The sequence below is a fragment of the Narcine bancroftii genome, chromosome 3, assembly GCF_036971445.1.
Source record: "Narcine bancroftii isolate sNarBan1 chromosome 3, sNarBan1.hap1, whole genome shotgun sequence".
NCBI classification, from domain to species: domain Eukaryota; kingdom Metazoa; phylum Chordata; class Chondrichthyes; order Torpediniformes; family Narcinidae; genus Narcine; species Narcine bancroftii.
In genome coordinates this window covers 269,552,422-269,565,038 of record NC_091471.1, presented here as the reverse complement: position 1 = coordinate 269,565,038, position 12,617 = coordinate 269,552,422, and the positions used below count along the sequence as shown (strand labels likewise).

Here is a 12,617-nt window from a genome sequence, read left to right as displayed (position 1 = left end):
CTCAAACCATTCTGGTGAACCTCTTTTCCACCTTCTCAAGGATCCGGACATCATTCACAAAGTGTGCGGAGAATGGGACACAGTACCCAATTTATGCCCAAAAAGAACTTTGTAAAGATTCAGTGGAACATCACTGTTTTTGTACCCAATTCCTCTACTTAAAAAACCTTGTATTCCCAACTCTTTCTTCAGGGTCCAGCCATCTATGCAGACAAGACCTCAAATTTGACCATTTCTATGCACTCTTTAGAACTGCCAGTACATATATAATTAATAGTGTTTTGTTCTTCTGCCAAAATAGATCATCTCAATTCTCTGAAATCTATTTGTTATTGGACTTCACATTCATATCCAGTTGCTGTCAATTGACATCATTCTCACTGAGTGCTGTATCTCCCAGATCCAAATTTCGAAAAGCTATTTTCTGTGACTTGTTGTTTTCTGTGCTGCACATGTTGACTGGAAGAAAAGCTGTCAGAAAATCCAGTACAAGCTCAGCAAGTCAGGCATAATTCAAAGCAATGTCAATCCTCAGGATAAACAATTCATCAGCTCTTTCATCAGAATTAAATTCTGATGATAGGTCGTCCACCTTCCACATCAACATTCATTCTCTCTCTCTCTCCAGATTCTGCCTGATCTGCTGATTGTTCCAAGAACTCTTTAGCTGTTTGATGAAGGAATATATTATAAACACATGAATGCACATCCAAATGGGAGAGAGAGTTTACAAACTAGTGGGTTTATTATATCATGTGTTGAAGGCCATCCTTACAATACATGAATACAGTTTGAATGTGTGAGAGGACTGACTGGGCAATGCAAATCCATTTCTGTGCCTCAATTAGCACTGAGACAACCTTCTTAGCTGAATAATCACAGCTCATGGTGCAACTGACGAGAGACAAAGAAAACGAGCTACTTGAGTAATGTGTACAAAGGAAACCTGTCACATTCTCAAACTAAATCATTCTGAATGAACTAAAATGCATCGGAAAGGGAAAATGCATTACAGTATAAGGTCATGTTGAAGCAGTTGTCTGCTGTGTCACACAGCAAGAGCCTCCCTACAAACTGGCTTTCTAATCTGAGCTCTGAAAGGTGTTGACTGGAGCGCAGCACTCAACCCACTGGGAAGGAAGCGAGAATAGAAAAGCTGTTAACTACTTGAACAGCTGATTGCAGCCCTTCACAATCATGGCTGCCTTGCCCCAGAGATTTATTCTTTTATACATTGATGGGATTTTTTTGTAATTTCAAAAATAAACTTTACTCATGAAGAACATATACAAAAAATACAAAACATAATGCACATCTTTCTTTAGTTTTATGTAGTCTATATCTTCATAATGTTATAGAGCACATTCTAGGTACAAGGCACATGGACACAAAATGTCCATCATGTGGGCATCATTGCTGGGCCAGTACTGTATTTATTGTCCACCTCAAAATGATTGCAGGGGTATTTCAGAAGGCAGTTAAATTGTAGGATCTGGAGCCATTAATAGGCCAGACTGTGTAGCGATGGCAGATTTCATTCCATAGACACCAGTCAACCTGTTGGGGTTTTACAACAATGCAGCAGTAGTTTGGTCGTAATCTTTACCAGTGCTCGCTCTTTATTCCATGTATATACAAATGAAAATGAATTTCTTAGCTAGCATGCTGGATTCAAATTCATAACTCCAATAATCCTATTCTAATAAAAAGTAACTGCTCACACTAACCATCCAAGGCTCTCATATTCATGAAAGAATATTTATTTATTCATTTGTATATATGAATACTTGTCCTGCATGTGTATTGTTTGTCTGCATGTGTGTTATATCTGGTTGTGTGTCTGAATGTTTTGCACTGAGGACTGGAGAACACTGTTTTGACAGGTTTACTTGTGCAATCGAATGACGATAAACTTGACTTGACTGCAAAGCAAGCTAGTTTGCTGAAGGCAAAAGCTGTTACACAAAATAGATAATTTGAAGCATAATTCCCTGAAGCACCACAAAAGACAAGTGGATTTCCTGGAAAAAGAATGATTAATGTTTTTCAAGTCTAAGCCAATTATGTGTTGTCGAGTGTAGACTGTAGATAAGGAAATATTTGAGTCTTATAATACACAAATTCATGTAAAAACTGAAGGAAAGGCTTGCTGTTTTACAATTTCAATCATAATAAGGCAACTTGCAGCCAATTAAACACCTGGATTGTGTTATTATTTTAGAGTGGGATGTACAGCAGCTAGATCCCACAAAGAGTAATGTGGCAATGAGAAAGGGAAGCAAAATCAGTGCCAGTGGCTCACAAGGTGGACACATATGATGGCACAGATTACATTATCTATTTTTGTTGAAAACTGTACGATCTAGTTTCAGTGGCAACACTAAAGGATAAGCTGCCAATATTTGCCATCATTACTCCAGGAAATATGTCTGAAAACTGCCCAGCATTGTGTGGAAGTCCCTAGGTTCCTGGCATAATGCAGTGAGCTCCACTGCCTTCATTATCAATAACCTATTCCATCACAAGAAAAATTACTTGAACTTTTGTGAATTTCAGTTATTTATGAACAAATCCAGTTGAAAGATGTCCTAAAAATCTTATGCGCAGTTACGAGCTCAAAGTAAGTTTTTAAAATCATTCGAAGGGATAATTATGCATGAGAAAGTTTTCTCACTATTAATCCTTAGTGTTTTCCATTATTTAATTCATTATTGTATTACTATTTCAACACCAAGGACCATTCCTTAATTTGTTTTCAAAAACATTTCTAATATTTTAGCTTCTGTTATAATCATATGTGTGGAAGCCAAAACATTATTCAGTACTGCATAAAGTTTCAAGTACAAATAAACATTTGCAGCCAGTCATGATTCTTGAACCTGGTTGGCTGCTCTGTAAGTTTGATGTCTTCACAGATGCTGAAATGATGAGGATTCTCCTTGAATTAATGGTGTTTGCTGCCCATATATTTTCTTGCTAATTTCCAGCATTACCTTCATGACTTTAGAAGGGCTTCAGAGTGTACAAATCATGTTATGTCCTGAACAGGATTTGAAATGTAGTGAAGAAATGCAAATTCTTTCCCGTTCTGGATTCTGTTTCCTTGCTGCAAAATGAAATGCTAGATTGCATTGGAGTCAGTCCATGTCTTGTGCTCACCTTCAACGGTAAGCTGAGAGCCTCTCTTGGCTTTTACCATGTTAAGAACATAAGAAATAGGAGCCATACTTGGCCATCCGGCCGATCGAGCCTGCCCCGCTATACAATGAGATAATGGCTGATCTGATGATAAGCTAATCTCCTCTAAACCTACCTTATTCCCCATATTCCTTAATTCCCCTACTATGTAAAAATCTATCCAACCTTGACTTAAATAGATTTACTGAGGTAGCCTTCACTGCTTCAATGGGCAGAGAATTCTGTAGATTCACCACTCCGAAAAAGATCCTCCTCATCTCCCTCCTAAATCTACTACCTTGAATCTTGAGGATATGTCCTTTAGTTTTAGCCTCCCCCATCAATGGAAAGAACTTGCCAATCTTGATCTATGCCTTTCATAATTTTTCTATAATTATGTTTCTATAAGATCCTCTCTCATTCTTCTAAATTCCAGTGAGTCCCAGACAACTCAATCTTGTAGGTTAACCTCCTCATTTCTGGAATCAACTTGGTGAACCTCCTCTGCATCACCTCCAATACCAGTGCATCCCTTCCTCAAGTAAGGAGACCAGAAGTAAGGCTGCTTTCAGGAGAGTGAATCAGAGGATGGAGTACCCGGCCGAGAATTTAAAATCTGTGCGCATCAACTTGCCAACATATTCACATCTCCCTCTGGCATCAATCATACCGGTGCCCAAGAAAAGTGCGGTAACCTGCCTAAATGACTATCATAACAACTGGTCTAGGGCAGATGCCATCTCATTGGCTCTGCACAATGCCCTTGAACATTTGGACAGCAAAGATGCATAGATCAGGAAGCTCTTTATTGATACAGTTTGGCATTTAACACCATCATCCCCTCAAAACTGATCAGAAAACTCCAAGACCTGAGACTCAACACCCCACTGAGTAATTGGATCATGGATTTCCTCACCTTCAGACCACAATCAGTGAGGATTCATAAGAACATCTCCTCCACAATCTCCATCAGTACTCAAGTGAGGAAGAGTGACCAGAAGAGGTGAGCTGACCTCAGATAATAGTAACTAAAGGACATCCTGATGGCCTCCTGGTGATTCATGCAGTTAGTCATTTTCATTTATTGCTAAATATCCCTAATGATCACAAACATTGTAAAATATTTAAATAGCGAGACAGCAAAAAGGAAAAAAAAACTATATTTACCACTAAAATAAGCTTTAAAACTTCCTTGTGGGTTCAGATGAACTGCTGATATGGTAAAAGTGCAATAAAAAAATCCATTACCAGTTGTCAAACGATTGGTGTTTATGATTGCAAATATCTACAACATGTACTGAGTGAGTGCAACCAAGTCAGAGCTATGTGGCACAATGATACGTCTAGTGGAAATGCTGTCTCACAGTGTTGGAGACCCAGGCTCAACAATGTCCTGGAGTAGTGTTTGTGTGGATGTTGCATTTTCCTTCTATGCTGGATGGGGTTCCTCCAGATACTCCAGTTTCCTTTCACATTGCAGCCACTGTAAATTGTCCCTAATACATAGGTGAGTTGTAGAATCGGGGAGAATTAAAAATGGGATGAATGTCGGTCTGGTGCATGCGGGTAGTCAGCAGAGACTGGCCAAGGATTAGTTTCCATGCTGAATCTCTTAATGACTCTAATTTCCATCTTTCAGTTGATGATAAACCAAGAATGTCTAATCTCTATAGGGGATACAAAAGATCCAGTAGTATTGCAACAAATTATTCTGGATTTCATGCCTTAACAATAGATTACCTGGAAACATTGCCATTGGAAGGAGCTCATCATATAGAATTTAGGAGCCACATTTCCAACAATAATGACTGCACTTTAAAAGTAGCCTATTGTTTATAAAGCACTCAATAACATTCTGAAATGGATATAAATGGTGCAAAGACCTTATTTAACAAGTTACTTGCTAAATTGATATTATCTGGTCTTCTATTATCAAGTGCACCCATCTCCTGAAAGCAATTAGTGATGATTGATTCAAACTCAAATTAGACAGAATTGTGTTATGATGAGTCAAGATCTCCATTACTGTTTTGTTCATATTCTTAGCAAGTCTCAAGTGGCCAAGATTTTTTCCCTACTTGCTCATTAATAAAGAAAATAGAGACTGATCAAACATTCCCATCACAAAACATTTTTGAAATATTTGAAATTCCTCAAAATCTGTCACACCTTGACAGATTCCTGGGAGTGTGGTTTCCTGTGTGTGAAATTGTTTTTCCATTAACATAGAGATAAATCCATTTTAATTATTTCATGCTTCTAATTACATTTTTAAAAAAGCTAATAAAAATCACATTGTGATAAATGATTGTTGACATATGAAGTAGAGTTTTAACCCCGTGATTGCCTGAGAGTGGAGGAAGAGTACCAGATGTGACCTGGCACACCAGGAAAACCATTCTGGAGAGGCAGGTTGTTAATTTAAATATATTAGTATCTTGTTAAGGGGATGTTTGGAACTTAACTGAGGGCACACAGATTTCCACAGCTTATTAGATCTTGCCAGGGAATTTACGGTGAGCACACTCTAGTAATAAATACTGCTTTCTTCACTGACTCAGTGCTGACATATTTCACTGAACTTCTAATGGTTTTATTTACCTTCTCAAATTTTGGAGGAAGTTTTGAGGAGACTTGCTTGGTTTCAACACTCTGGACTGCCTACTTGACAATTTTACAGGAATACATCACCAGAGCTGCTGCATGTGTATCTTTAGTGTGAGACAGTGGGCTGATAACGCCTCAAACCGTGCATCTTGGCGCCTCACAGTTTGGCGGGCAGCAACCTCCTTTGAAGAAGACCGCAGAGCCCACCTCACTGACAAAAGGGAAAGGAGGAAAAACCCAACACCCAACCCCAACCAACCAATTTTCCCCTGCAACCGCTGCAACCGTGTCTGCCTGTCCCACATCGGACTTGTCAGCCACAAACGAACCTGCAGCTGACGTGGACTTTTTACCCCCTCCATAAATCTTCGTCCGCGAAGCCAAGCCAAAGAAGACAGAGGAAGGAGTGCAATGGAGAATGACAAGAACATCCTCAACTGCTCCTCACAACAGGGGACATACTCAGCAACAAACTCAATGTTATCCATTATAATCTCTAATTTCTTTTCAGGAAGCAAATCTTTTGAAAAAAAAATTGTTGTCAAGTGTAATTAGTTTCCAACTGCATGATGCTAAGCATGTAATACAAACTGGATCTCGTGTCTTAGAAAACGATTCATCAATGTCTTTTAAACCAATGCCCAGGTGCTCACAACTTTAGTACAGCACATTGATGCTTTTGACAAATAGCTTTGTTCAAAATAACCAGATACATCATCAGCCATGACCTTCTTGAATGGCTGAGCAAGTTCAAGGTGTCACTTGGTCCACCCCAGCTCCTCTTCTTTGAATTCTTATTTTCTATTATTCATTATTAGTGTTGGCAAATGCTGGCAATTACTCTTCATCTCTAATTGTCCCTAAAGTGAGGAATAATTTAAAAATCTACCACATTAATAAGACTGAAGTCACATGTAGGCCATAGTGAATTTCATTTTCTGAAGTTTTCCTGAGAAGCCCACAGGAAAAAGAATTTCAGGGTTGTATGCGATTTCCTCACCTCCAGACCACAATCAGTGAGGATTGATAAGAACATCTCTACAATCTCCATCAATGGCAGAGCATCACAGGGCTGCATTCTTATCCTGCTGCTTTACTCAGCTTTAAAACAACTCCATCTGCAAATTTGCTGAAGATACCATGGTAGTGGGTTGTATAAAAGGGGTGATGAGTCAGCATGAAAGAGGGAGATTGAAAACTTGGCCAAATGGTGTACCAACAACAACCTCACACTCAATGTCACCAAAACCAAGGAGCTGATTGTTGAGTTAAGGAAGGGAAAACGAAAGGAAAACATTGGGGGGAATTAGAGGTGGAGAGGGTGAGTAAATACAAATTCTTGGGAGTTACTATCTCAGAGGATCTTTCCTGGACCCAACACTAATGGCATCACGAAGAAAGCATGTCAACGTCTCTACTTCCTCAGGAATTTGCAGAGGTTCTTTTATGACACCAGAAGTCCTGGCAAGTTTCTACAGATGTGTGTTGGAAAGTGTGCTGACCGGCTGCATCATGGTCTGGTGTGGGGACACCAATACCCTGCAAAAGGTAGTAAACACACCCCAGGATGTCACAGGTAAAACCTCCCCACCATTGAAAACATCTATGGGGAACACTGCCATTGGAGAGCAGCAGCGATCATCAAGGATCCACACCACTCATTGCACCCTTGGTTCTCTCTGCTACCATCAGGAAAGAGGTTTAGGTGCCACAAGACTCACACCACCAGGTTCAGGAACAGCTGCACCCCCTCTACCAACAGACTCCTCAACACAATCAGGGAGTTATTTAAGGACTCTTTCTTTTATTGATTTTTTTTCTATCTCTATTGCATAGTCAGTTTGTTTACATTTTTTATTTGTTTACATGTGCACATTGAGTCTTTTGCCATGCCAATAAGTAGTAATTCTGCCTCACCCAGAGGAAAAAAGAATCTCAGCGTTGTACATCTTTTAATAGTTTTATTAATTTTCACAAATAAGCATGTATATACAAAACATTTATGGAATGCATCTTATTAATGACAAATTAAATAACTCACCAAATTATAAAACATATAATGCAACCATAATTCAAAATTACAACAATTTTAAAAAAAGTTCACGTACAGAGCAAGTCTAAACCCTATCCCCTAACCCAATGTGGAGGACTAAAGACAATATGTACTTCATTCGTGAAATAAAAAGACAAACATTAAAATTCAAAAATAATATGCCTAGAGGTTATGAAAGTAACTCAGGGATGGTCCCCACAGATTTGAAATTATTTGAATTATTAATTGAGTAATGTACCTTTTGTAAATTTAAACAACATAATATCCCTCAACCACTGAACATGAGTGGGCGGGACAGCATCCTTCTAAATAATATCGCACGTCTCGCCAAGAGAGGCAATTAACTGGATGAAAATCATCCTCTCCAGTTGTATAACCCCAACCCATCCCTATGTCTTTCCCCTCCCTACACAGTTCAGTGAAAGCCCATCGTCTCACGATTTCATACAAATTAAAAGGTTATTTGCCATTCAGGTTTTGCCCTGGTACAGTACCGAAAACAGCATCCTGTGAGACTGTGACCAGGAAAAGCTTGGCCTCCCCTTCTTTCCCAACTGGCACTCAGTCTTTGAGGCAGGCTCCAACACCTCACCATGGTCATATAATTTGGAGGTACCACACTCTCCTGATTCCATTCCTATTTGTTCCAGTCCATAGCCAAGACAATCACCTCACTTTAGTGAAACTCACTGGTTTCCTCTACAGTGCAGACTGGGAGATCGCTTCCTTGAGCACCTCAGCTTTGCCCACAGCAATAATGTGGATCTCCCAGTGGCCACCCTTTTCAATTCTCCATTCCATTCCCTTGCTGACATGCCTATTCATAGTCTCATTCACTGCCAGATTGGGGCCACATGCAAATGGGAGAAACCACATTCATCTTCCATCCGGGCACCCTGCAACCCAGGTGGTATTAACATTCACTTCTCTGGTTTCCAAAAAATGGCCCCTCCTTTGTCCACCTGTCTTTTTCCTCAAGCTCTTTTCCCTTTTCCTCGCTGTCTCCTTAAACAGAGCCAAAAATCAATTCTCACCTTTCTTCTTATCATATCCAATTAATGCCTTTGGTCTGGCCTCCATGTCTTTAATTCAAACAGCTGTCTGCTTTTTGCTTATACCGTGAAGGGCTCAGGCCTGAAATGTCAGTAATATGTCTTTATCTGCTTCAGATGCTGTGAAATCAGCATAGGGTCTTCCAGCATTTCCATGTGTTTTTATTTTAACCAACTCACTCACACCATTACCTATGGTCTTCCCACGATCTAGCCTTGGCTTTGCTTCTCTTTCACATCTGTGCACTTCACTTTCCACATCCATCTCTTCCCCAATCTGAACCACCCGACCACTTCGCTGTCTCTAAATTGTCAGGCACTTTGCCCAACCTCCTGAACTGAATGAGGAGTGGTTTCTTCTAACATTGGGAAGACCAATGCCATTGTTACAAACTGTATTCATGTTTTTCTATATTTATTTATGACATAGAAGTTGTTACTGAGACCATGCTGGCTCTCAGCATCCCATCAAACCCGTTCCTGCAACTCGCCTGGGTGGCCATCAATTCTCCCACCCATCGGTAATTTTACAGTGGCCAATTTACCCACTCAGCTATACTTCTTTGTGATTTGGGATGAAACTGGAGCATCCTGGCCTCACAATCACAAGAAGAACATGAAAACTCCAAAACAGACGAAACTTAAGGCCAAGATCTAACTCAGTTGAGCCAAGCTGTGAGGCAGTAAATCTCTGCAGCCCCACCCTACCCCAATGGAGGAATTTCATCACTCTCTTTGGCAAATATCTGAAACTAAATTACACGGTTTACAATCCTTGTGGAACAACTGGCTGGGGTTGAGCTTTGAACACATAACTGTGCAAATCTTTCAGATTATTCACTTCCACTGTAACATGACCCAATTCCATCTCTGCCTCACCTGCTGTTGATACACTTCATGCCAATCTTTATTCCATTATTTTTCTGTATGTCCATTCTTGTTCAACCTACCATAAACTTGAAGTCATCTGAAGCTCTGGAAAGCTGTCCTAACTTGCACCTAGTTTCATTCACTCATTACCCTTGTGCTTATCCAAGACTGCCTCTTGGATAAGCACTGTCTTGATATAAGCTTCTCATACTTGCTTTCAAATTCTTGCACAGCCTCATTCCTCCCTTTTTCTGTAACCTCCTCAAGGCTTATAACCTTTCAAGATATTTTTGTTGCTCAAATTCTTGAACTTAACCAATCTTTCATTGGCAATGATGTCTTCAGTTGCTAATATCCTAAACTCTGGAAAGTCCTCCAAACCCTCCACACCTCTCAACTCCATTTCCTTCCTTAAAACCCACCCTTTAACCAAAGTTCTGCTCAAGTTGCCCAATATTTCCTGATTAGGTTTAGTGTTAAACTTTGTCTGACAAATCTCTTGTGAAGTGACTTGGGATGTTTTGGTAAAAGTCTCTTCTAACCACAAGTTGTTCTTGTTGCTGTAGGAGTCCTTGGAAACCCTGACAATGCCACACAATTCCTACAAATACTAGTATAGCATAGTCTCCAGGGGTCCTGCAGAAAAGTGACACATGAATTCTATTGTAGGTCAAAAAAAACAGCATGCCTCCCAAAAACTCATTCAAATATTGACACAATGTCAAGTATGAACATACTGCCATTGAATCCCAGAAAATACCAGCATACTCTGGGGGTCATCCTGACAGCACTGATGTAGCAGCAGGAACCTGCGGCTAATATTGACCACGAGCGCCTGGGAATGCGAACTCTAAATACGAACACACTTGATCTGGCCCTATTGATACTCTCCGTGGAATCCCATTTTGACTGCAGTTGAACAGTGAATGTAAACAACTTGAAATTACTCATGTTGAATACACAATAATTCCACTTCCTAAATTCCACTGAGCTGAAAATGAAGCAAATTTTCCGAAGGAGTGTGCAATGCACTGGGACTATATTGGTGTAGAACCAACTTCTATTTGGATAGCAGCTCAACAGCAAAACATTCTCAGCTTCTGAGGAGTAATGTACTTTGTTATCAAGCCACATTTTGAGGATTGATTAGGAAGATTACGTTTATGGAACATCTTAAATATTGGAGAGAGATTATGTTCTAAGGAGCATCTGAAAGGAAGAAAAAGAAATATAGAGATTGAGGGAAGGGATTCCCCGAGCTTCAGACTTTGGCTGCTTATTCAAAGATGTCCGGTGCCATTGTCGAAGAAAATCTTCCCCCAAAAATAAGGCATTGATATACACCATCTATAGATACAAGGAATAATTGAATATCAAGTACCAGGTGGGGAGTGAGCAAAAATTTGAGGACAGTCGGATCCACAGACGGTATAAAAAAAACTGATATTTTGATGCAATATTAGGAATCACAATTAGCTGGTAAACTGCATTTTGAACAACAAATTACGAAGCTTGGTTTGAGTGAGAGGCGTGTGTCAAAGGACATCTTATAAGCGATCTAAGGTGTGTGTTATTCTCACGGTTTAAATGAGATGTAAATTGCACATCCATGCTGCATATTTAGAACACACTCTTTTGCCACATTTCCTATGCATGCCCTATGAAGGCTATAAATAAAGTTTCCAGAGCGGCACTGCAGATGTGTGTATGCTAGCAAAAACATTAAAACATACATTTATAATCTTGTAAATTCCTGATTATAAACAAAGCACATTACAATGAAATCTCATGGCTCATCTTTAATGACTGTAATTAACAATGGCAAGAATCAGATCGATTAATTATCAGGCATTCTGTGCCCGCAAGGACTGGAGCAGCACAGGCTGCAATCAGTCATCACATGCTAGTGCCTGCAGATACACCCCCACATTAATACAGTCTGCAATACCGTACCTTCCCAATTCCTGTGCCACTGTGTAGTAATCTTCAAAGGCTATGTCCCTGTGGGATCCATCAATCCAGTAATCGCAGCTAGCTCCAGATTTGGAAGCTGGCATGATGATCATGGATAACATAGATATTTCACACTGGTATTTCCTTCTAATCTTGTTCGATATTCCTCTATCTGTTTGCATATAAAAGCTGGAGATCCAACACGATATATTTTTTTTACTTTTGCGGCGCTATTAATAAGCAAAAATGCACGTGCCACGACCATTAATTTCTTGAAAGGAAAGCGCCGATTTGAGCAACTCTTTTCCACCCCACCCCTCAACAAAAAAATTTACAAAGCTTCAGAAAGGTGCACCTGCCGTCTTTTTGACACTGCCGAAGCTCTCCGCCCACTCCCCTTGGCTGGTGCAATGACGTCCACTGGACGAGAGGTTTAACCTGCAGCTGGCGAGCGTTTGGCTGCTCCAGGTGCCAATCACGGATTGCCGTGGCAACCCAAGCCGGGGAGGTGGTTCATTGGGTCACAGCTCTCTTAAAGCTGAAGAGTTGCAAAATTGCAATTCTTAATTTCCCCGAAAGGGAAATTATTTAAAATATAATCTTTTCCCATTTTTGAGCTAAAAGCAGCTCCAAAATAAAAACAGAAAATGCTGGAAATTACAAGTTGGGAAGCAAACTGAACTTTACCCTCATTCATCTTCAATAGAGAAAAGTTAGACATCAAACATCAGCAAGAAGCACAGCAGCACCTTTACTTCCTCAGAGGCCTGAGAATATTTGTCATGTCCCCTGTATCCCGGAACAACTTCAATAGGTGTATCATTGAAAGGATCCGATCAGGAGGCATGACTGTGTGGGACAGGAACGGCTCCACCCAAGACTTCAAGAAACTAGGGTGGCACGGT

General features: G+C 40.1%; 1 protein-coding gene across 1 annotated transcript in view; it reads right to left on the bottom strand.

The window, feature by feature from the left end:
- LOC138758748 (calcium/calmodulin-dependent protein kinase type IV-like) overlaps positions 1 to 12,015 on the bottom strand; it is a 96,532-nt gene extending 84,517 nt beyond the window's left edge. The window contains exon 1 of the mRNA XM_069928094.1: positions 11,713 to 12,015. Within this exon, the coding sequence (XP_069784195.1) occupies positions 11,713 to 11,894 (182 nt within the window). The 5' untranslated portion in view covers positions 11,895 to 12,015. The remainder of the gene's footprint in view (positions 1 to 11,712) is intronic.
- Between the last annotated feature and the right edge of the window lie 602 nt (positions 12,016 to 12,617).